At 45.2% G+C, this 23,360-nt stretch overlaps 1 protein-coding gene across 1 annotated transcript in view; it reads right to left on the bottom strand.

The window, feature by feature from the left end:
• LOC120958170 (MOXD1 homolog 2-like) overlaps positions 1-23,360 on the bottom strand; it is a 67,627-nt gene that overhangs the window by 13,768 nt on the left and 30,499 nt on the right. Inside the window, exons 2-3 of the mRNA XM_040380772.2 lie at positions 9,099-9,254; positions 318-596 (exon numbers count right to left, since the gene is read on the bottom strand). Of these exons, the coding sequence (XP_040236706.1) occupies positions 318-596; positions 9,099-9,254 (435 nt within the window). The remainder of the gene's footprint in view (positions 1-317; positions 597-9,098; positions 9,255-23,360) is intronic.

Genomic DNA, 23,360 nt, shown 5'->3' with positions numbered 1-23,360 from the left:
CGAACGGCACTGGAATACTTAAAAGCCTGGGCCGTGTAAGATCCCTTTCGTAGGGATTAAACTTTGGTCCCCCAAAAACCAACCCCGATAAGAACAAATAAGAACTTCTCCAAACATTCGGTCCCGCGGGATGAGATGAGCTTTCCCGCGGGTTGGAACCCAAGCAGCCCGGGAAAGGAGTCAGAAAACTAGAAAGATAAATAAAATCGGAAGTTCCGAATGTTGGCAGTTCGTTAGGCCGCACTCGATTTTGGGACAAAACTTCTCTCCTCCCTCCCAAACACACACACACACATCCAAAAAGGAAAGAAACTTACCCTAATCAGATGATGTTTGCGATTGATATCGTTCAGCTTGAACATCTTACACCAGTGCAGGGTGCCGTCGCCCTGCGGCAAATTTACGTCCTGATTGAGCAGCTCCATCGTGCGCAGCCGGGGGTCCGGCTTCAGCGGGGCCTGGTTGATGCGCTGGGTCAGGAAGAGGGACCGAGCCTGCTTGAACGCTTCGGCCGGGTCCGGCAGACTACCGGGCGTGTAGAACGCACCGTGCGGTTCCTTGTTGTGGTACATGTAGATCACACGCATGGTGTCGTTCTGAAAAGAGACAGGCAAATGGAAGAATGTTAACACAACTGTTTAAAGAAACTAGGGAAACAACATTTAATAGAGTATTACATAAATGACACCTACAAGGGAGTTTATTCAGCAAACATTGTGCCATTTTGGAAGGTTTTTACAGATAATTTTGATTGAGAAATAGTATCAATTATTACTTATTACCAAACAAGCAAGGCTATAAGATGATTGAAAGAACTCAAGAAATCAAGCATTGTAGTTACGTTGCTAATTGCTGACTAGCGCCCTCTAGCGCATTTTTTTGAAATTATCAATTAGTTCAATGTCTGAAATACGATGCTTATTAAACACTTGAAGTATTTGTAATTTCAAGAGCTTCTTATTTCAACAAAACGCTTTCTAGAAGGTCAATGTGTTTGTATGCCATTTCTTATAACGAACAATCTGAACAAAAAAACTGAATCCTTAATAAAAGCTTTTAATTACAAAATTACAAACAATACTTGGTTTGCAAACAAGTTGAACGCAAACAACTGATTTTAAGTGCACTGGTTGGTTTAGTACATCGTTCCCCCGACTGCAATCTCAACAAATGCATCTCCCTCCCTACCCAATTAATTGCCGAGATAAGTGACCCATTAAGATAATTGATCGTCCGAAGACGATATAAAGCTGGCCCTGTTCCCGGGACCTGAACACCCGAATATGGACCAACTTTTGCCCTGAAACTGGCCAATAGTGCCAAAAAGCCATCTACGCAGCCATTGCTGGCGGAGTGTAGTTTTATCGTTTGCAATCCCGTCGAAACTGCACCGAAGAGTCCCAAGAGAGTCCTCCGTGTGGGGTTCAGTGTCTGCAACTTGCTCTTATGATGAAGCAGTTCTTGTGTGATTATGTTTCAACTCTGTTCCAACTTTTAGGGCACTAGTAAAAGAGGTGTACTTGTAGCCTTAAAATATCATCGTGCTGCACAGCAAAAAAGAAAATCAAGCTTTATTTAAGAGGTTCACAAATATTTGACCTAGAATTCTTCTCCCCAACGAGAGGATGGCCTTTGTTAAGGTTGGCTTCAGACACCGGGCAGCATCAAAGCGACATCCGGTATTAATGTGCTGCCGGGCTTTAATCTTGACACAATCCGCTGGCCACTCTGCTCGCCAACCGATGTTTCTTCTCCCTGGGGAGCTATCCTCCTTCTTCAAGGGTTGCACAGGTTGATTGCTTCCTTTCGCAATCGGTTAAGGTTTGCGGTTCGTTCGTTGCTCAATGAGCTTTATCCCCTCCGGGGGTGGAGCGCAAACCACCAAGCCGTCGCCCAAGCATCCCCGATGATGACCACGTTAAGAGCCGCCGGCGACAAAACCGGTGTGCATATGACGTACACGGCTGCCGCTGTTGTTGTTGCTGAGGCCAGTGTGATGAAATCACGCGTCCAGAGCAAGATGGAATGCAATTCATTGCATTGATCAATGCCCGGGGTGGCACCAAACGCTTGGCTGCTGGATGCTGCGTGCTGTCCGATTCAGCGGAAGACAACCTAGACAACTATTATCGGTGTGTCCAGAAGTGATAGGCAATTGACACCGTCACCATCGTCGTCGTCGTTGTCGTCATCATCGTCGGTTGCTGCGGTTCGTCGTCGCTGCAGCAGCCGGGTAGCAGTCGGGTCGGTGATGATTGCAATCTTGTTCCCCCTTCCTTTCCCTGCCCTCGTTTCCAAAAACTCGTTCCCTGCAGCAGCGCACAAACCAATTGCAATTTAATTGAGCGCACGTGGAGCATGCTGATTACAGCGAAACCGCTCTCGGTGCGCTTGTCAGAAGCTTGTATCAGCGAGGCATCCTTTCCTGCAGGCACTTCAGGCTGCTGTTTGCTTTGCTCTTTGGTGTGTCTCGTACCCCGCCCCGTTGGAATACCCCTGGAGCTCTTTTGCTGTCGAGCATGAAAAGTCAGGCCCAGCACAGAGAGAGAGAGAGAGCAGTGGAAAGAAAATGACAAGACAGGGAGACAGGGTACATCCGCAAAGCACAAAGCTTACCGCTTTGACATCCGAAAGCCCGAAGACTCATAATATGCTGAACCCAAAGCAGCGGGCGAAGGCATTGGCTGCCGGATGAGATAAAGCGGTATTTATTCTACTAATTGGCTTAAAGTACATCCCCGTCCCCCCCGAAAGGAGTGCACACTTTTCGAAAAAGCACTGAAGGAGCCTTGCTTTTTCTTGTTGCAAGGATAGAAAGCTGCACTACGGTGGGGAACTCGGGTGCCTGCGCCGCTAGAGCGAATTACACGGCTCCAAAAGCTGCCACGAGGAAGACAAAGTAAAATCGAAACGAAAGTCAACTTGCACCATTCGAGGCGCGATCGAACAGGCCGCGGGATGTCTTTTTCACTCGATTGCGAAACAGAACGTCACCTAACTTGTCAGCCCCCGGTGGCTGGGTGGCAGTAGCAGGTTCGCCGACGCCTTCTCAAGCCGCGCTTCTGGCGCTGCTGCTGGTCGTGACACGGAAATTGATTACAAAACCCCCAAGAGCGCGCCGTTGGTGCGGTGGTGACGTCGGTTGCTTCTTCAACTATCGACGAACGCGAAAAGGAAATTAATCGAAACGGAACTGAATAAGTCTATCGCGTGGGGAAGGGGAGCGAGCCACTGTGGCGGAAGTTTGCAGCAGGGCTGCGCGGAATCGCCCCATAACCCCGCAGAGACACCGCCGTTGCACCGTTCTTCCGTTTGATGAAGCGAACTTTTCTGCCAACTTTTCTTCAGACAGGCTGCTCCCGCACCCGCTCGAGTAGCGAGTAATCGACAATCGATTTCTTTGCCGCTTTGTTTTGGCTTCTTTATCGTCCTGAGCGCCGGCTTGTGGACGGAACGGAAGAGGTTGCTTGCTGTAGCATCTTCACAAGTCCGGCGTACTTTCTTGTCTGCCCTGTGCGTTGCGTTTAGCACGCGATAGTGTTAAATGAAAAATTGTCATCTCTTTTTCATCGCCGACCGGTTCCGGTTGAGTAAGTTCGTCCTGGCTGCTTTAAAATGAACAAATGGTAATTTTTTACACAGTTTGCTCAAATTGGAATTATTTAGAATTGAAGAATATTGAGTAACTTTAGAGTTCTTTAAAATAATGTCTTTATTCTAGTCTCTTTTCAAGACTTTCCGCTTCATGCTCACGGAGCAAGGGGAACACTTTTGCCATCCCGAGCACGTTTCGTCGCTGGTCGATCACAGCCGATAATTAGCGAAAATAGATGAAGGGAACGCTTTTTTTCTGGTGCTGTAAACTCGAAAAGTAACCCGGCACTGTAACTGAATTGATTGGCTGCCGTTCTGCCATTGTGGCCAGTCTGTTGCACAGTGGGAAAATGCCGAGACAATAGGGGACGTTTGGGGAATTAAGATGTTTTTGATGTTTTAAGATGTTTTAAGGAGTAATGTGATTTAATTCTTGCTATCTTTCGGCAATTTTTCATGCACTTTTTGAGTAGCAGTCGTTGCTGCAAAACTGTCTTTCTATTTTTTTTTTACTCTAACGGTCATATTGGAATCTGTTTATTGAATTTTTTTTACTTTGAAAGGACTCATGATAAATATGCAAGATATTAGAAGAGGTATTTGATTTTAATTTTAAACAACACAAAACCTATGTACATTTTTAACTCCATTAAAACTTATAAAATTGTTATAGCAATAATTATATCTTCTATTTTATTCTATTTCATATTCTATTATTTTTATTTTCCCATTTTAATTGTAATAAACATATCTTTAATAAATTTAATAAATAATAAATAAATAGTAAATATTAATAAATAAAATCTCTCTCTAAATGTAATACATATTGATAAATTGACTAAAATTGCATTTTTTTGGTACACACAGCTTCAGACATAGGGATTTTTTGAAAGAAAACAATTGCCATTTATTCAAAAATGGGGGCCTCAGTGACAAAAATAGACAATTTAACGCCCACATTTAGCTGCAACGACTGAATCATTACAAATAAAGAGGCTTAACAAACTGCTTGACTACTATTATAATAACTAAAGAGACATCAATTTACCGCATCTACTCAATGCCAATAAATGTTAAACAATTTGTCAGGATTGTTATATTAACGATTCAAATTGTTAAAAAGCATTTCAGAACCTCAAGTCTTCTCGTAAATGTCCATTCACTACTCACCGTGCAGTTCAAGCAATTAACGCATGAACTGAACGATTAAACCACAAACCCATAGAACGACGACGACGATGAGCTTGAGAAGTGCCCCCCCTGAGAAGTGGTAGTGAGAGTTGAGGCACAATTTTTCATTCACACGCACAGAAAGATGCAGCAGTAGCAGCAGCAATGGGTTCCCGTCTTCATGCAGCCTGCCTAAGCTTGAAGTGAAGTTTGTTCTTGCGCAGCACAAAATGATGATGTTGATTATGGTGGCAACGACGACGACGACGCAATCACTCGCGGCAGTGCACTTTTTCTCAGCAATTTCCCAGCACATACACACACGCACGCACGCACCTCTCTAACATGGCACAATTACAGTGTGTACTGTCGTGGGTTTTTTCTTCTCTACTCCCGTTCCTTTGGCCCGAATGGCTTGCGGATGTGCACAAGATGTGCAAATGTAACGCACAGTGGCCCCTAGATGCGACCTAGATGTGAGCATGAGCTTGCACGAGATTGAGTAGCCCACAAACACACACACGACGTGTTATTTAATCTCGGCAAAGCGCGATGCATAATTGTCCAGCATATGTAGGCCTCATCCCGCTCACAACCAGCACGCGGCTCGGGAACCTCAAATCCGCGATCAAAAGCTCCCGTCCCATCCACCGTAGTGGAGGTGAGAGCGGGATTAGAAGTTCTGTGGAAAACTCGCTGATTGAAAGATAATCACACACATACCGACGACGTGCCGATGGACGGAAAATTGCCGCTTTATGGATTTTAATTACGCACCGCGATCACGCGTACGGACTGTTGGCGCTTTTGGGAGCTTGCGAGACCGTCGTCCGCAGCCACCTGCGTGTGTCCGTCGTGTGCACCCCATCGCGATGATAACGTGATCTTGGGCGTGGGTTTTCCAAATCAGCAACATCCAGTTTTATCCCGCAGCTAATGCTGCGGCACGTGAAAGATAAAACCACAAAACCGACGGTGGAAAAACCGCACGCTGTAACGATTGCGTTACCACGAGCCGACAACATCTATTTGGCCATGGTAACACTACACTGGTTATGTCACCTTGTTGGAGGCTAAAACCAGCAGGTGGTGCATTTTCGTCATTTGCGCTGATGCCTGCTGTAAATTGTTGCGGTGCAGTTTTCATTTAGCAACGATAGCACAACCCAAATAAACAACATGGTGCAGCCTTGGGGTGGTTTTAGATTGACAATTTTGTGAGGGTGGACAATATTGTAAAACAAAGGGCAAATCAAACAACTATTTGTTTTACACCCACCTTCCACACACCCTCACGCACCGGAACCACAGAAATAAATGAGTTCTTGATGGAGCTCCATCAATGATTGATTGCGCGTTGCCGCGATGGGTTCCACCGCGACCTCGACCATTTATCCTAATGGTATCGATTTGTTTAGACATTATTCTTTTGTGCTCTGCTTCCTCTGTGGTCTTTTTCTTCTTCCTTTTGTTTGCTCTAATCGCATGTCACAGGCGGTGTCACAGACGCGCAACACAATGTGAGCGAATTATGAAAATGAGCAGAGCCACCACCAGTCGTCCCTCGTCCGGCGATTAATTATTGCCGATATGCATGCAGCTATAGATCGTAAATGGTGGATAAAGCGGCTGGCCGGAGCTCCGTACTAGCTGTTGTGGGGAGTTTTGTTTTTTTTTTTATTTAGGGGGGTGCAGCATTCGACACGAGATTGATTTGATAAAGGTGTACAGTTTTACGTAATGGTATGTGGGGCGGAATTATTTTTGTACGCGTTGTACATGATGTGCATAGAACTGAGCATTAGCCTAACGATTTATCGCTATTATCGAGCGTATTAGTTTTAATGATTAGATTTGGTGGGGGTTGGGTGCGAGAGCGGTAATAAATCACAATGAGCAATTTGGACAGGTGAGTTTTACGTAACAAAAAAAAAACAGCATTCGAGTAGTTTACGCGATAAAACTGTCAATGCTACAAACAATTCTTATAAGGGCGTCAGATAGATAAGCTCTTGATCTTGAATTATTTTCATGTCTTTTTTTCATTTTACGGGGTGCAAATTTAATTTTCAAATTGTGTAGTGGCGTATTCCAATCACCTTAGAATACACTAATTCATATACATGATCATGTACATCATCTAATCTTATTTAAAAACAATAATTATTCAGTCTTAATTCAAAACAAACAGCGCCTACCACAACTATATGGACTGTCGTTTTTCGCAGATTTCCGAAAAGTCTGGAAGTGATAGATACATAAATTGGGCAAAATTAAATTTACCATCTGTTTTTTTTTAAATTTTTTCAAAGCTTTAAACTCATTTTTAAATGAATTATTACGAATAACTGAATGTTATGAAAAACGGACGCAACATAACTTAAGTCAAGACACTTAAGTCCAAAAATAACATTTTTGTAATGACTTATACATAAAGTTGTGGCAGGAGCTGTATGTGACTTAAAGATTTAAATCTCTACAGCCACTCTCCGCCTCTAATCCACTCTCTAAGACACAGGAAAGAGTTTATATTATCTAGTATTCAGCAAGAAATGAATGGCTATTTAAATCCTGCCCATAAGTTCACAAACTATGCCATCAAAGGTAAGTAAATATCACAGTTGCCTTCCTGACTGACTTTTCTCGAATAGTAAATGAAGATAATATTACTTGTTATTGCAAAATTCTTCACTATCAGACAGGCCTTTAACAAGATTTTTAGTTTGTTTTAAAATTTGTATGAAAGTACTCTGTGGGGTATTAGCTTGGCATTAAACGATAAGATGAAAAATAATATAAATTTAGTCTAAAAACTGTAATCTGCATCTTCTCCCTGACCCTCAACTGATTTGTTATGGCTTATCAAAGAACAGGCTCATCATTTCATTAAAAAAATAATGGCACAAACAAAAAAATATATTTTATATTTTTTTTAAACACCTTTAATCAAATTCTCTAAACAGTTGTTGCTCATACTACCATCAAAAACCATTCTATGCAATCGTTACATCATCAATCTTTTATTTTGCTTTCTTCAGACCTTCCACCCATTACCAAAACAAACTTCAACCGGCAGGTTAAAGCCCTCCAAACGCTTACCTACCAACCGATCCATATCCAATATTTGAACGATTTCGTGTGCAAACATCCTTTCAAGCCCAAAGCGATCAATTTGTACGCGCTTTTTTTGTTGTGGACCCACGTACCGCAAACGACCTATGCCGGTGGCCGGTTGACTTTAGCGTGCGCTTTACATCTTTGCGTTTCGCGCTGAATTGTTTCGTAAACAGAAGTTTCGGAAACCGCCCGACAACCAGACAGGTTGTTGCAGCAGCACCAGAATCGATGTTGTTTTTTGGTACCGCAGTGGACGTTACTCAATTTAAATGAGCTGTCTTTTTTTCTGTGGTTCATCTATCGTCCTCCCAGCAACTGCAGCACCACACTCTGTCATCTGGGCATGAGAAATTAATTATAATCTCGCCGTCGATGGAGCATGCCTGCGTGCCAACCTGCACTTCAAATGGGGAGGTATTTTTCCCTCTCCCTTGAGGGCGTCCCGTGTTGTCGTCCGAGGCCGGTTGATTACGTCCAACCCCAAACACGGGCCACTGACAACGACAACCGATCGGTTGCAAAAGCCTTTCGCACACAAACATTGTGTGTATGACTGTGTCCTACATAGTCGCTTGGATGCAGTTGTTGCCCCTTTTGTTCCCAACCCCCACCCACCCGGTGGCACTTGTGTGGCGCACGCACACGCAAAAAAAAAAGACACATTCACCAAAATGGAGACGTTCGAGAGATCGATCGAGCGTTGTTGAAAGTGGGCAGCAGGCCTCGAGTACACTTCTTCGAGTGATCTTACCCATGACAGAGGGGTTAGTGACGCGTCCACTTTGGATAAGGCTCTCAGTGCGGGTAGGGACAAAAATTATGCATAAAAACTGGAAAGCGTAAACGATACGCCCGTGCATACCCGTACAGTTGGTTATCATTACCAGCAACAGCAACGACGTGTTCCTTCCACCGCTGCAATTGTTTGCATTGTTATTTTACCAGAAAAAAATCGTAATGAGACACGAAGTGGCGGCAGTTTGCGTAAGGACGTAGGGTCTCTCGGCTCGTCTTGATACGCGCCCGGCGCAACGAGCGAAGGTCGTAATGAGTCCAACGTCTTGGAGCGAGTCGCCCCTTCGGAAAAGGTCACCCCTGGAGTTCACCCCTCGAAGCGAAGCGTACTTGAGCCGATCGTTTATCTTGTAATGAAGACGACATTATTCAGGCGCGATTGCTTCGTTCTGCCACCCACCACCCACCAATCCCATCCTTACCGTGATCGGGACGTCGTACGCCACGTCACACGTGTCCAGTTTGCGCTTGAAGCGCAGCACCGTGTGCGTTTGGTTTTCGTAGCCGAGCAGCAGCACGTAGTCCTGCGAGGAGTCGACCAGCGGCTCACCGTCACCGTGCTTCTTCACGTGCCGGTCCTGCAATGAAAGAAAGAGGGGGTGATGCTTTGTGGTTAGTATATTTTGTTGCTCAACAACTTGCTCCCTAGAGAAATTCAGGGATATGGGGAAGCTATAATGGAGGGGTTGTTCCCACTGCAAACGTAGAATATATGTCATTAGAGGTTTGATGCGATGGTATGACAACGCACCTGTTTCATTTTTTTCGGTGGAGGCGGCGTCGAAAAAGGCATCATTATTTCCTCACCACTTGAAATAATGGCGAGTAAACAACAGTGCCGTACCGGGTTACGGCAGCACACAAATTAATGATTAATGTGTGTGTGTGTTGTGGTTATCTTGAGCACGGAAACTCCAACTGCCAAAGCGATACGAATGAGTCACCCAAAACCAATGTTTCGTGTTTATTTCCGCTTGGGTCTTGCGTTTTTTTCTCTCTGAGTCCTCCCCCTGTAATCAATAAAGAAAAGCACTTGGCAGTAGAATAAAAAAAAACCCCGGGGTGGCCACAGTAAACTAGGGTTGTTTTTCCCTTTCTGGCCGGGGTCGTATTTCTTCCGCCCGTTGTACGTACTCGCTTGGTGGTTCTCATCGGCCTCATCTGCATTTCAAATCTGCACGCACCCGGGCGCGCGTGTTGTTGTAGTTTCTCCGGTTGATTTGTCAGTCTCCAGAGGCGCCTCTCCCAGGGTTTACTACTGTACAGCCAGACGGCACTCCCCACACCCTCCCCAAAGACACGTAATTATCTGTAGCTAGCGTTAAACCACGAATAGGGGGAGCTGAAACTGTATGCCCTCGTCTTCGCGTACCAGAACGCTATGTTTGCATTGCTTTGTCCGGTCGTCGAACGACCTTCTCCAGTGTGTGTGTGTGTGTGTGGTTGACTTTGAGGACGCGTTCGTCGCTTGCAACTCATTAAAATAACAACGCCAAAGTCTACGGTACGGAGAACGGTTTATGGTAGCGAATTGAAGTGCGAACTTTTGCCACCACTCGCACCATCTCGCACTCTTGCGAAAAGCCTCTTCACGCGCTATTGTAGCACTGGTGCTGGCCCCGGAACACTGGCACAAAGTCAAACGATCGATGGTGAGGGTGAGAAGAAAAGAACATATCCGATTTGGAGAACCAAAGCAACAACAAAACCCAGACCTCTCTAAGTGATGGTGATTCTGGAGTGTAAAAACGAGAGGGACTAACAAAAACGACGCAGAGCGCTTACAATTATTCCAAAACGACGACCGATGAGGCAGATCCAGTCGACGTCGCGTAATTCCGGACGGTGTAGTAACGCGTGTTTTTTTTTTTTCTTCTGCCCGCTTGCTGGATGCACAGAGCTGTAGCAGCGCTTAAAGGAATTAAAATCTGTGCGTCCTGTGCGACTTTCGACTGACCTCATCGCCCGGGTACAACCAGCAGCGCCAGACGGTTCTCTGATTGACCGCAATTATTCAATTACTCGTTCACGGCACAACGGCACAGTGGAATGTCGGTGCTGCTGCTCTGTCCATGGAACATACGGAGTGTCCAAAAAGGTCATGAATCAGCATGATGAAGCCGGAAGCCGTTGTTGTTCTGTTGCCGGGTGTGCCGAGCTCCGCACAGTGCCACAGTACTATCGAAACGACATCGAAGATTAAGACCGAGAGCGCAAAACGCAGATCGATATGTTCGATATTCATTAGTCACGTCTCGTGGGTGCGTGTTTTTTGTGACCGTGTGTCCTCCCAGCCACAATGAAACGACGGGCTGTAGTCTGATGATAGGGTTCGCGGGGACCTGATGTGTTGCGAAGCGGTGCACGGTTGTAGCTTTAATTAAAATCCCGATCCAAAAAGAGCATCAAGAGGAGGAATTTACAGAACACACACAAAAAACAAGGAGGTCTCCAATATAGACACACTAAATTCCAAACTGCAGTTCGATCGCGTTGAGATGCGGGTGTAAAACTTCTGCAAGGGTTCAAAATCGCTTCCGCATAAGCTGCTATCCTTGTTCCTGGACTGCTTGGTAGCGGAGCATAGTCGAAATTCCCCAGTGAAAGTTCTCGCGAGTCGGTTTTCATCCATTGAGCATTCAATTACGGTGTGGAAGCAGAAAGGAAGCGTAGTAGCGGCAGTGTGTAACAAACTAGTAATTCCTATCCATTTGCCTCTTGCAATGACTAGCTTCAGATACATCCTGACTCGTCCGAAAGACGAACTAAAAAACGTCCGATTTTCCCACTTTTATTCCGATACCCTAACCCGCACAGCTTCGGGAGGAACACGAATTGCCGATGAAGCCATAATTAAAACCAACCAATTAGTTCGACGTTCTCACGGGGGGAAAGGCATTCATTAGGAATCTGATACCGGTGTGGTGTTATCAGGTTCGAACGAAAGGCAGAAACAAGCGGAACTGATGCTTCATTGGGAAACGATGCACAAGTAATCCTGATTTGCAGCTAAGAGTGTGTGTCTGTTTGGAATTATAAAACCGTTTCACTCGAGAGAGATTTCCACAGAACAGTCTATCTTTTCACAGAACAGTTTTAATAACAGTGGAAAGCAGTGCTTTAACATTGATGTTAAGATGCATCATACCGGGCTGAGATTGGAGCAGCAGATGAGATGATGTATGGTACGTACGATGATTTTCTTTATAAGAATAAGGCAATTTCATTGCAATATCTATCTGTACTGGCAGAATGTTTGAACATTTACAAATGTAAATTCAACCAGACTCAACCAGCTGGAAGAAGGCAAGCAATATCTTTGCAAAAGTTTAGTGAAATAAAATAGAAATACTCTTCAAATAAGATGAAACTATTTAGCATCCAGATGTTTTATTATAAGGACATAATAGGATTTTCAAAGTTCTTTCAAAGTTGTATATGAGGACGATTTGTGAGCATTTATATCCAAATTTCATTCCAAGTACATCTCCAGCGACATGTACTGATGCGTTGGTTTGACGCAACGACGATATTAGAGCACGAACGACAAAGAATTGAGCGAATTAAACGAGACGGTGGCGATAGCGCCTGCACCAAAAGACTAGAAACAGAGCAGACAAATACTAAAAGAGCTTTAAATGTACTCATTCGACGTCACATTTTGAGTCATTAACTGCTTTTCAATTCTTGTATAAGGGAATTATGATTATTTAAGCCTCTTTGAAGAATACAATACGACTCGGAACTCATAACTTCGATGAACTGAAAAAAAACTCTGAAAAACTGAATGAAATGTTGATTTGAACTTCAAATGAGAGTTTATAAAGTACAAAGAAATAGAATTTCGTTTAACAAAATTTAAGGAATTATTTATAGTCACCAGCAGTTCTAAAGTACAGTTCATTATAAAAAAATGTCTGTCCAATAGTAATAATGGGTAAAAACATGTATATGAAAGATGCTCAGTTCGTTCCAGAGGGAAACGTTCATCACGTTGTTCACACATTATAAAAAAGACACATCTCACTCATCGAAGAGCCAAAAAATAGGATGTCATTTTCCGAATGAAAACATAAATATGTGTTTCTCTCGACCCTCTGTTTGCACGAATGTGACACGTCGCTTCAGCTCTTATCTTTCGCACAATAAAATGTAACGTTTAATTTTTTATCATGACACAGTATGTTTCCCGTTGAGCGTAAATTTGGGGGAAAAAGAAGGGAGCTACATGGAAAAAAAGTCAATGTGTGTGTGTACTACACCATCATCAAACCCATGAATACCGGAACAGCTCCACAAATGGCAAACAGATGGCAACCAAACGCAGCAGTACCCGGCGCGCGGAAGTGATGCTAATACACACGCACATCGCGCCCCTGTCACCGTCCCTCCGGCCTGTTCCGGGGAGCAATATTCCCGTACCTTTTGCCAGGATGCCATTCAACGCCTTTGCTTTCGAACGCAAAATCGATTGAACACTGAAAACGGAAACCATCGGATCCTGAAGGACGTCGCCGCTGCTAGACGACATTTTTCCACACCTTTTTTTATTTCATTTTCACCCGCCTTTTGCCACTGCTCCGCAGTGTCTGGGCTCTTCCGGCGACTTCTTTTGTGTGTCGATTGAGTGTGTCAAGGCACTTCCGGGGTTCCATGGTTATAAGATGGCGTCGCTGTACGCGTTGCACATTACTCGCACCTCATTGTGCGCGCGGCGGTGGGAAGAGGGCGCAGGGCGAGAAAGCGATCCAGGAAATGCCGCTCGAATGTTGGCCCGCTTTCCCCGTGGTGGTGGTGGTACGCCGTGGGTCTCAATTACCGGGGAATGTCATGTACTTGGATCCATCATCTGATACGCCTGAGCCCGAGTCAATGGAAAAGGTCGCGCGCCATATGGAAAACCAGGACTCTCAGTCCATTTGCCCGGTGTGCGAGGCGGCCCCATCACCACCAGGAATGACACGCACAAGCACCAGGCGGGAACCGGCACCATCATCATCATCATCATCATCATCTTTAGTCTCGCCGGATGGATGGTGTTGATGTCGTTTTGGGTGGTTCCTGGAAAATCCTGCCGGGTCGTCGCATTCTTCCTCGCGATTTGCTGATTTCCATTGCGGGGTTGGGGGAGGGGATGCGCGACAACATTCCGCACCACCGAGCGCGAACGCACGCCACTTCCCGCTCGCACTCCGGGAATGGACCGGGAAAATTGTGCAGGAAATTGAATTTTATCGCACAATAATATGATTTCGATTTCGTACCGTGTTGCTTTGCCCACGGCGAGACCAACGACGCAGGCCGCCAAACGCGCAAAAAAGGCGCACACACACAGACACTTTATAGCGAATGATTGCAAAGTGTGATAAATAAGAAAGTCTCTGTTGCAAATCGCGATACGAGCCCGCGTAGGCCAGCGTGATAAAAGAGCAACGCGGAAATTCAGCGAGTGCCGCATGCATCCTTCAGCACAATCCCCACCGGAGGAGCAGGCCGGAAATTCGATTCGATACGCTACCCGACGACGGTGATGGTGATAATTGAATTGATTTAAACATGCCGGCGCACTCAAAACAACGCCAATATGTCGGTCCTCGTTGTGAGGGAAGGAATTAAACAGTTTTCTGCTTTTGTTCTTTGCGCTGAAATCTTCCCCAAAAAATTATGTAGAATTTTGCTACTTTTTCTGTCGCGTCTGTTCGCACAGTCGCTCGTGCAAACCAAAGCGAATAATTAATGAGGCAAACACACATACATTGCACACAAAGAATAATGTTTTGTGCCATTCTTTCGTGTTGTACTTTTTCTTCAGTTGTTCTTTAAAAAAAAATACAAATACAACATTTGAAGATAAATATGCAAATCGTATGCCATGCCAGGCTCGCTTTCTCTCCCTCTCTCGTCCTCAGCGAAAAGGCGCAAAGTTTATGCATGCAGATTAAATTCAACGAGGAAATCAACAGCACACAACACCCAGAAACAACAATAGCGGTGCCGATTGTTTCGTTATTAAATTACGCTGCCAACGAGATGCTCCGCTGCCAACAAGGACTGCTGCGGGCTGCTGGGTAGGCGCTGAATGGAGTGGAAGTAAGGGGCGAAAATTACATTGATTGTAAAGATAAGCAGCAGCAGGGCTAGGGAAAGGAAAGAGGAAACACAGGGAGCGCAAAGTGAATGAGAAAGAAATTGAAATCGAAAGCTAATTTTGACGTATTTTTGGAAATTATTGGTAAAAAGGTTTGTCTTACGAGCGTACGTCTATCTAAAAATTAAATATTTATATTAAATGTTTGGACGTGAAATGGAAAACTTCACCTAAGATGGTGCACAACACAAATAAATAAATAAATTAAGACATGAAGAACCATAGAAATTTAGGTATACACTTATGTCAGCAAATCCTTTAATTTACTTCTCCAATATAAATCATTTACTATTTTATGTGACTGTGTTCAAAGCAAGTAAGTCCTAAATTTGGAACATTGGATCTAAGGATAATTAAGTAGGTTCTAACTTTCAATTGAGGGATGAGTCTTGACATTTTTGAACATGGCTTTTAGCTCAGAAGCTCAATAAAACGTTCTGAACAAAGAGGGAAGAGATTTTCATAAAAAAAAAATGGCACCAAAAATGATGACAACATTCCCAAAATTGGTGCTTGGGAGGAAACAATTAGGACATTATGTCTAGAATTGATTAACTCCAAATGAAAAAATGGCAACACGGAGGAACAATGTTATTGCTTAAAACATTGAACTTTAAAGGAATAACCGTCCTGATAGACTTATCCAATTCCAATGTATAGTGTATCTTTTCATATTTCGAGTCAACATGAAAATACCGTTTCCCAACCATAACACAGTACACTACTACAGAAGTCCCTAATTGAAAAGACACCTGAAACACTCACCGAAAAGTGTCAAATTGCCGTCACGGCCCTCCGGGCACCCAGAGGACCCGTTACCGGTTTCGAAAACAACGTCCGGTGACATTTAAAAGTACAATTATCGTCCAACACCCCCCCAGTGCCGTTCGGTTCATTAAAACTAGAACACGCACCCCACGCACACTGTCACCCCAATAGAACCTCAAACCTCGTACGCACTGTTCTATTGTAGCCTTTAAAACGAAGAACCAGACAAAAAAACGCACATCCGTAATCAAACCAATTAGATGCCTGCCGTGTTCGCTGGATACGTAATGACCACCTTCAGGTATTTCGAGACGTGCATGAACTAACCTTTCGGTGGGCCTCGTACCAACGAAAAAAAAAACAACCCATTCAACTCCAGCGCTTCGGTCCATTCTCCGTATCACATTGTCACTTTGGCGTGTTCGCGTGTGCTCGAATTATGACGGGCGGCGTGTTGATGGACACACTGAAAAGCAGCCACAGACCGGGGCCGAAAATGATCAGATAATTGTGGAGCTCGACCCTCTCCCCTGCCATCCAAACAACCCCATGACAAAGGGTGGCTGGGGACAGAAATATTTGGAAACAATTTTCATCGCTCACGCCAAATCGCCCGGGCGCCCCATTTCCGCGAGACTGTGGGGGCCCGATTCCCGATCGCCCTCTGATAGGGATGTCGCACCACGGCAACGGCCTGAATAGCAACAAACGAATGGGAAAAATAAACACTTCTGATCTGCGAAAGGGCTGGGATGAACGAGAGGGGAGGGAAGGATTTGTTGTTTTCCTAACCTCCCCATCAGTTGGCCTGTGTTGTGTGTCGTGCCGTGGATTATTATCGTGTTTTTCGGGCACACCGACAGGCGACCGAGCGAGAGACCGGGATGAAAGGAACGGGAACTGTTCGGCTGTCACTGGCCGCTGGGGATGTTTCTTTCTTCACGCTTAGGTACCAAACGCTTTTGTATCCAAACTCCAGGTTGGCGTGATACTACCGCGTGGTGATGCCCGTTTGGTGGCCTCACACAACATGGTGCGTTTTCTGCCGAAAGGCGGGGTAGAGCACCGCCAGCAATGGGGAAAAAAGCAAAATAAAGCCCCGTGGGCAGACTCAACTCCATCCCAGCCCGGGAGTCGGTATCTTGGGGGAGCCGATCTAGTTTTTGAAGATTAAACTGAAGATCAAAAAACGTGATGAAGAGTGCTGTTAGTATAAAAGGTTTGTTTTCTTTCTTCGTTTGGAAGACCCAGCGCGGATCGATTCGTGCACGACCTGCAACCAGGAACCGTTGTTTACAGCTGAGTCCTCTTTAGGGCGGCCTTCCACCGAATCTCGTTTCATAACCGCAGGTTTTTGGGGAAAGCAAAGGGAAAGCCACAGGGAAGGTGCTTGTTTTGATATGGTTTTATACTTCGGCTGCGCGAGCAAATCATCACTCGAACGCTTGAATGGGACAATGTTCCATGGTGGCAAATGGTGGTACACACTGCGGTGAGGGTTTCATTGATTGATGGGTGCCCCCTAAGTGGGGGCCCGTTTTTTTTTTCTCGTGGTTTCACATTTGCGAGCGGGCGCGCGCGCACAGTGTCGTGCGCCATGCTCGGCAAATCTGGTGAGTTTTGGGGATCGTTTAATGGTGGGTTGAATTGATTTTAAATATCACTTATCTGTTTTGTGGCAGGTTCGTGGGTTTTTATGAAATGAAAACTGATAGATTTATACAGTTACGACCACCAAAAGATTTTTTTCTGTACAAATGGGCCTATGGGCTCACGAAATAAGCCCGGAAAATGATTTTTATTGAAGCTTAATAACTCAAATGTGTTTCTTTTTGTCAGCGTATTTTTCACCATTTGGTATAACGGTATGAAATTTTGAGGGAATTTGAAGGTAATTATTATTATATCGAAATAGATCGAACGGTCGTATTGTATTGATTGGATTAAATAGATTGACAAAGCATTGACATGAGTTGTATTAAATTAGCTTCATTATTAGTTTCAAAACAAATAAGACATAAAAGCTGCGTCAGAAACTCTCAATACCATAGATTTCAATACATTCAAACTGTAAGAAGCCAGTAGTGACCCATTGAACCAGTCGAACAAAGGTAATTATTAGGAAGCCACAGCAAAACCAACGAAACAAGCACCGAAAGCGCTTCAATTTACATTGGTACGAGAAAATTGCTTGGAATTCCTGTAACCGTACACGCTTTGTGCTTAAAATCTATTTCCGCATCAATTATCCATCCCACTTTAGCCGCCCTGCTGCACTGTCATGCAAATTGGCTCTCCAAAATGGATTGTTTACCTATCCTTGACAATCGCCCCCCCCCCCCCCCCCCCACTCACACACCGATTCGTTCCCGCTCTGCTTTGAACGCTTTCGCATAGGAGCGCCTCCGTTCAAAGGCCGCGCGACGCACATACACTTAAAACAAATGCGCAATGGCCACTTACCGTACCAGCCAAACCGGCAGGTGAACCGTTTTTCCGCCCATTTTCCCTCCGAGTAGGAGTTACGGGCAGTTCTCCATGCCCAGTTTTCTGTGCTGTGCCTCACAAATGGAACGCATAAGTGAGGTGATTTTCATAGCATGTTTTGAAAGGCCCATCTTCCCTGGACGGCAAAGAGAGCATGAAAGACGCGGCAGATCATCGAAAGCAGTATTTGCACACTCAAACGTCGTACGCCAGGTCCATTACGAGTGGCCAGTTGAGCGCGATAATTACCGTGTAGGAAGGCCACACGCTTTGTTTCCGAAGAGAGTTTGTGAAACAGTTTTTGTGCTCGTCTCTTCATCTTGGTCTCTTTGCTACCGCTTCACCGTGTATATCGTTAGCTACCTGAATTTGCTATTTAAATCTATTGCCACTATTGAGCTATCAATGCGACTTTCGTCACCTACTTCAGCTGTCCTCTTGCACAAGCACCACTTTCCACAGCGGGCACACTCAACTCTACTCCACTGCCACAAGTTTAGCCAAATGTTTTCGGTTTCATTCCACCCGATACCCACGGAGGAGCAATCACCGCGCGCGTGCAATAACTTTCCTTTAACCTTCCTTATTATGCTTTTAGGTGCCTTCAGGACACTCGGCTCGCTTTCAGTGCTGTCAGCTATTCTGCTATCCGAACTGGAAAGGTCTTACACTGGGTGCTGTAGTAGAACTTTGAGGTTTTATTCCAACTGCACTGCATTGCTGCGGAGGTGTGGTGGTGCTGGTGCACAAAAAGTGTGGCAAGAATTTTAATTACAACTCATCCAGAACCTCACAAACGATGGAAGGGAGTCATCGTGGGTGTCTTCAGCTTCAACCGTGCAACTGCACTCGCTCATCTTCCCAGTGGAAGATGAACGAGTTTCGGCAAGATCTCTGGACGATGTCTCGCTTGCACTGCGTCTGGGAATATGAGAGAGCAGTTCCCGAAAAAAAAAAGATACACAAAAACGAATCCTCTTTGCAAAACTCAGTCTCTGCTAGCAAAATAGTTTTCAACCCCTTTCGTGGACGTAGATAATACCACAACCCACTGCCCCTCCCAGGATAAATGGTGTAAGCGATGGGGAGATAAAAACTCCTGCAACCGGGAGGACGGAAATTTGCAGAAACAACACGCCTGAAAAGGGATGAAATTCCCCAGAGGCGGCAGTGTACGTGATCATGGCTTCTTGGGATTTTCTCGGCAAAAACTTTCTCAACAGCTAGATCCTTCAAAGGCGTAAACAGCAGAGTGCTACGGAGCAAAGAGCGGTAACAGAGCGAGGACGGCGACGACTTCAACACAAACTAATGGCTTTGATTAATGGAGAGGATTTGTTTGTACTTGTAGCAGAAACGGGTCGGAAGTTGTCATCAAGATGCGGACATTGTGTCGTCATTAAATTTGCCCATCGTACACAACAAACTACTCTGCTAGCGAAATAACTTCTTGAAGGGAGTTTTTGTTTTCCTTGTTTTTGGGGCGGAGATTTTGGACTAACAATTTCCTGTTCGGCTCTTTACAAAGGCTAAGCAATCCAATAGTGCTCCCGTTTTTTCGAATAAGCTGTAAGTAGATCACTTTACGATCGTGACGTATACCACTTCTTCCGATTGCTGTTCTCCCAAATCGATCATTCGATCCGGAGGAAACGGTACATTACAGATCAACAGCACTCGCAGTGTCATAAACCTCCGGGTCCGCCCGGGTTCAACGGCTTCTCCCCTGGAACACACACACACACTTTCTGACAATCATCACTCAGCAGCAGGCCGCAGCGCAGTTAGGCCGTGTTCTTGCGCTCATCAACAAAACCTTTCAGAAAACATTTAGAGCACGCGCTCCTCCATCCATCCGTCCGCGATCGCGCGTGTGCTCGTAGAAACTTCTTCCGTTCCAGCCGGGCTCTACTCACTCTCGCTCCCTGCTGGAGGATGTATTTTTACTTCAATCACCGTAGTCCGTCTGCGGCTGGGAGAGCTGGGGCTCGTAAAATCCAAAGATAACAAGCGTATAATTAACCAACCAAACAGCCAATAACGGACCAATGATTCATTGTTTAAACAGTGTTTGAGAACGAGAGAGAGAACGAGATGTGGAAAGAAGAAAACAAACTCTTCTTCTCTTTATCTCTCTTTTCACCTTCCCTGGGCAGAAGCCTACGGCCGTGTGCAGGCAATGCTACATAAATATTCATCAAATGTTTATGCGACGCCCAAAGAGCCCGGTCCTTCGCGTTGTTACGCTCCAGAGCCATCATTGGATTCCATACGTTCGATTGGATATTGAGACCACTCCAAGTGTATTTGGGTGTATTTTTTCCCCACTTTTAGGAAAGGTTACGTACATGTGTTTTTGTTTACCACACATACACACGTAAAGGCCCAGAGCAATGAAGCACCCAAAGGTATGTACCAGAGGGCAGATTAAAATCGAACCAATTCGATGCTGGTTGAACAGCTCCCAAGGCTAATGGAGTTTGCCCCACTTTAGGTCCTCATTTTTCTCGGGGGGCATACAGCATAACTGGGAAGGAGGTAAAGAAATTCCGTTTTGGAGTTTCAATTCCAGCATATTGCAAAAACGACTAGCGACTGATAACGTTCAACTTCCCTAAGCTTAGAGACAGTGAAGGAAGCATCGATAAGCGATCTTGTGGAGCATAAATAACGTAGTTCCCCTCTCTTTTCTGTCGGTAAAGACACATCTGTTTTTCCGTTTCCAAAGTTTTTATTTTGTATTTGCAAAAGGGTGTTGCTTTGCAAGAAAAAAAATTGAAAACAGCAACAAAAAAGGGATGCAGCATTCAACATTATCTTTCTAAGAACGATTAAAAGATATGCTCTTTTTAAAATTACCTGAGTCATAGTGGAAACACAACAAAAAAGGAATGGCCTGCGATACTCGCCAAGGTACTTCCAAAGCACCCCAGAACCGCACAACAACAAAAAAACCTCACCTAGATTCGTTGATTTATTGACTTCTGTGTTTTAAGCTGACCAACCCTACCGGGACGAACCCCAAAATTCCGGACGAAAGATTCCAGAATGCGATATACGGTGGGAAGGTATCGTTTTGATTTATGTGTCTAGAAATTAATTCTGCACAACGATGGCGTTGACCAACTTCCCCATTTTTTCCCCCAGGCAGCTTAGAGTGGTGGTGGGTGGGACAGGACTGACAGCAACTAGATCACATGGCACAAAAGGGGAAAAGTTTTTTGACCGGGTCACACTAGAAGTTCCTAGTGGCAGAACATATGTTTGACTGTGCCTCACTGGAACTGGAAATGTAAACAAAGCCTACCTCTGGAGAGTTGTTGATGAATAGTGGCATGTCACGAACCGGATTAGTTACAATTCCGGAAGGAGAGGTTTCAATGCTTATTCGGGATATATTAATTTGATGTAGTTATTATGAGTGGTCATTCAATAAAAGGGCTGAAGTAATTATAGGGTTAAGAGAATCGATTAATACTAAATACAACTGAATGTGGTCTCGAAGTTGACATCTTCCTCAGAAGAGAAGAGTTTCCACGAACTAAATGATTCTAACGAGAATGCCAGACAGATGGCGCCACCAGACCGCTTTCGTTTGAGTACGTTTGATGGAATGCTTTTAGCGTGACCTCCAACCCAAACCCCTAATGACACACCATGGTACGTCCACGTCGACCATCAAAACAAAATACGGTACATCTGAGCACCACTACCCGGATGTGAGCTGAGTTCGGGGCCTTTGGACACCCAGGAAAACCCGTCGAAAGTCAAACAAACCGTAACCGGGAGGAATGGTTTGTTTTCTCAAGTGTTTGACATTGTCGAACGAGAGGTGAAGTTGGGTGAACAGTTGGGTGAACAGTGAAACAGTTGGGGGAGGTGAAGAAAAAAAAACTGAACCCAAACACGATGTACCGGTATACCGTTGTGTACGGCGGCATTGTACCGACATTGCGGTTGTCAAACATTCCAGAAACAGACTACGAATGTCTCTGGCAACGTACGCAACGCGCCTATCGAAAGGGAAACTCGCTGTGTCGTGTCCGGATGACACTCTCTGCTCGACGGTACCAGTGCAGTGTAATGGACTAAATTTAAATACATGCAGACGCACACGGTCTGCACACTAGACGAGACCGTATGGCTCCTCGGGCACTGGGCCCAGGGCAGTCGGTACGACCCGGAACAGCGTTCCGACGGAACCCGCCGGGGGAGGTGATCTAAAAATAGTCTGTCCAAATCGACACAACCATTCAGAGGCACGGCAGAAGAAGCTGGCAGAGCCAACCCACCCGCCCAGAGCAAACAGGCACCGCTTGTGCATCCAAACCGTCCCGAATGAGTGACAGGGCAGCACATTATGGTTCAATTTACATTAATTAGTCTTCTCCATGGGTAGGAACAGGAAGGTTCAGAAGGGAAAGCAAAACAAAAAAAGCTGAACGCAGAGGAGGCCTCTGGATGCATCTCCGATCGGATGTGGCGTTTGCTCATTAGCTTCCGTTTGTCGGACGATCGATTGGCTCCCCAGGAGAAGGTTTGGTAGGTTGCAGTGGACGTCAATGTCTGACTAATACACCGACACCGACAAAATCATCGGGAGGTCCAACTCCTGCCCTTTCAGTTTGAACGTACGCTTTGCTGGACATTAATTGACTTGTAACGATGATACCAAACAAAAAAAAACCCTAAAAAACTAACAACCAACTCCATCATCGTTCGTTCGTTCGTTACTCCTACTTGCCACCGATCTCACGGTCGAGGTCACTGCCTGGAGGAGCACAAAAACAAAGTCCCAGCAAAATGAATACGTGTGACGCTGTTGCTATAAATTGCTCTGTCCCACTTTCGGGTATCGATTCGAATGAAGAAAAATGAACGCCTGAGCGATATCTTCTTTCCAACCCGGTACGCGAACTCTTCTCGTTTGTGTTTGTGTCCTTTGGTGAACCCCGATACCCGACGCCTTGTCCCAGCGGGAGATATACCACGCTCGGGGATATCAACGGCTGAGTTGAAGAGTTTTCGTCCAGCGGCTTCCCCTTTTGCGAGATGGAAAAACTAAGAACCATACCATCATCATCATCATCATCATCATCATTATCTTTATATTCGTCATCATTGCCATCGGGATATCGATGTCTACCTCCCGATGGCACAGCTGGATGTGTTCCGAATTGGATATGCGCGAAGGACACCGGTCACCGGGCACGATGCACACATGCATCATGTCGATTTCGGTTTCGATTTCAAACATCCGCAGGGAACAGTGGAAGTGAGT

Source organism: Anopheles coluzzii, chromosome 3 (assembly GCF_943734685.1).
Source record: "Anopheles coluzzii chromosome 3, AcolN3, whole genome shotgun sequence".
NCBI lineage: Eukaryota > Metazoa > Arthropoda > Insecta > Diptera > Culicidae > Anopheles > Anopheles coluzzii.
Note: the sequence above shows the minus strand (reverse complement) of the source record. Positions and strands in the feature narration are given on the sequence as shown.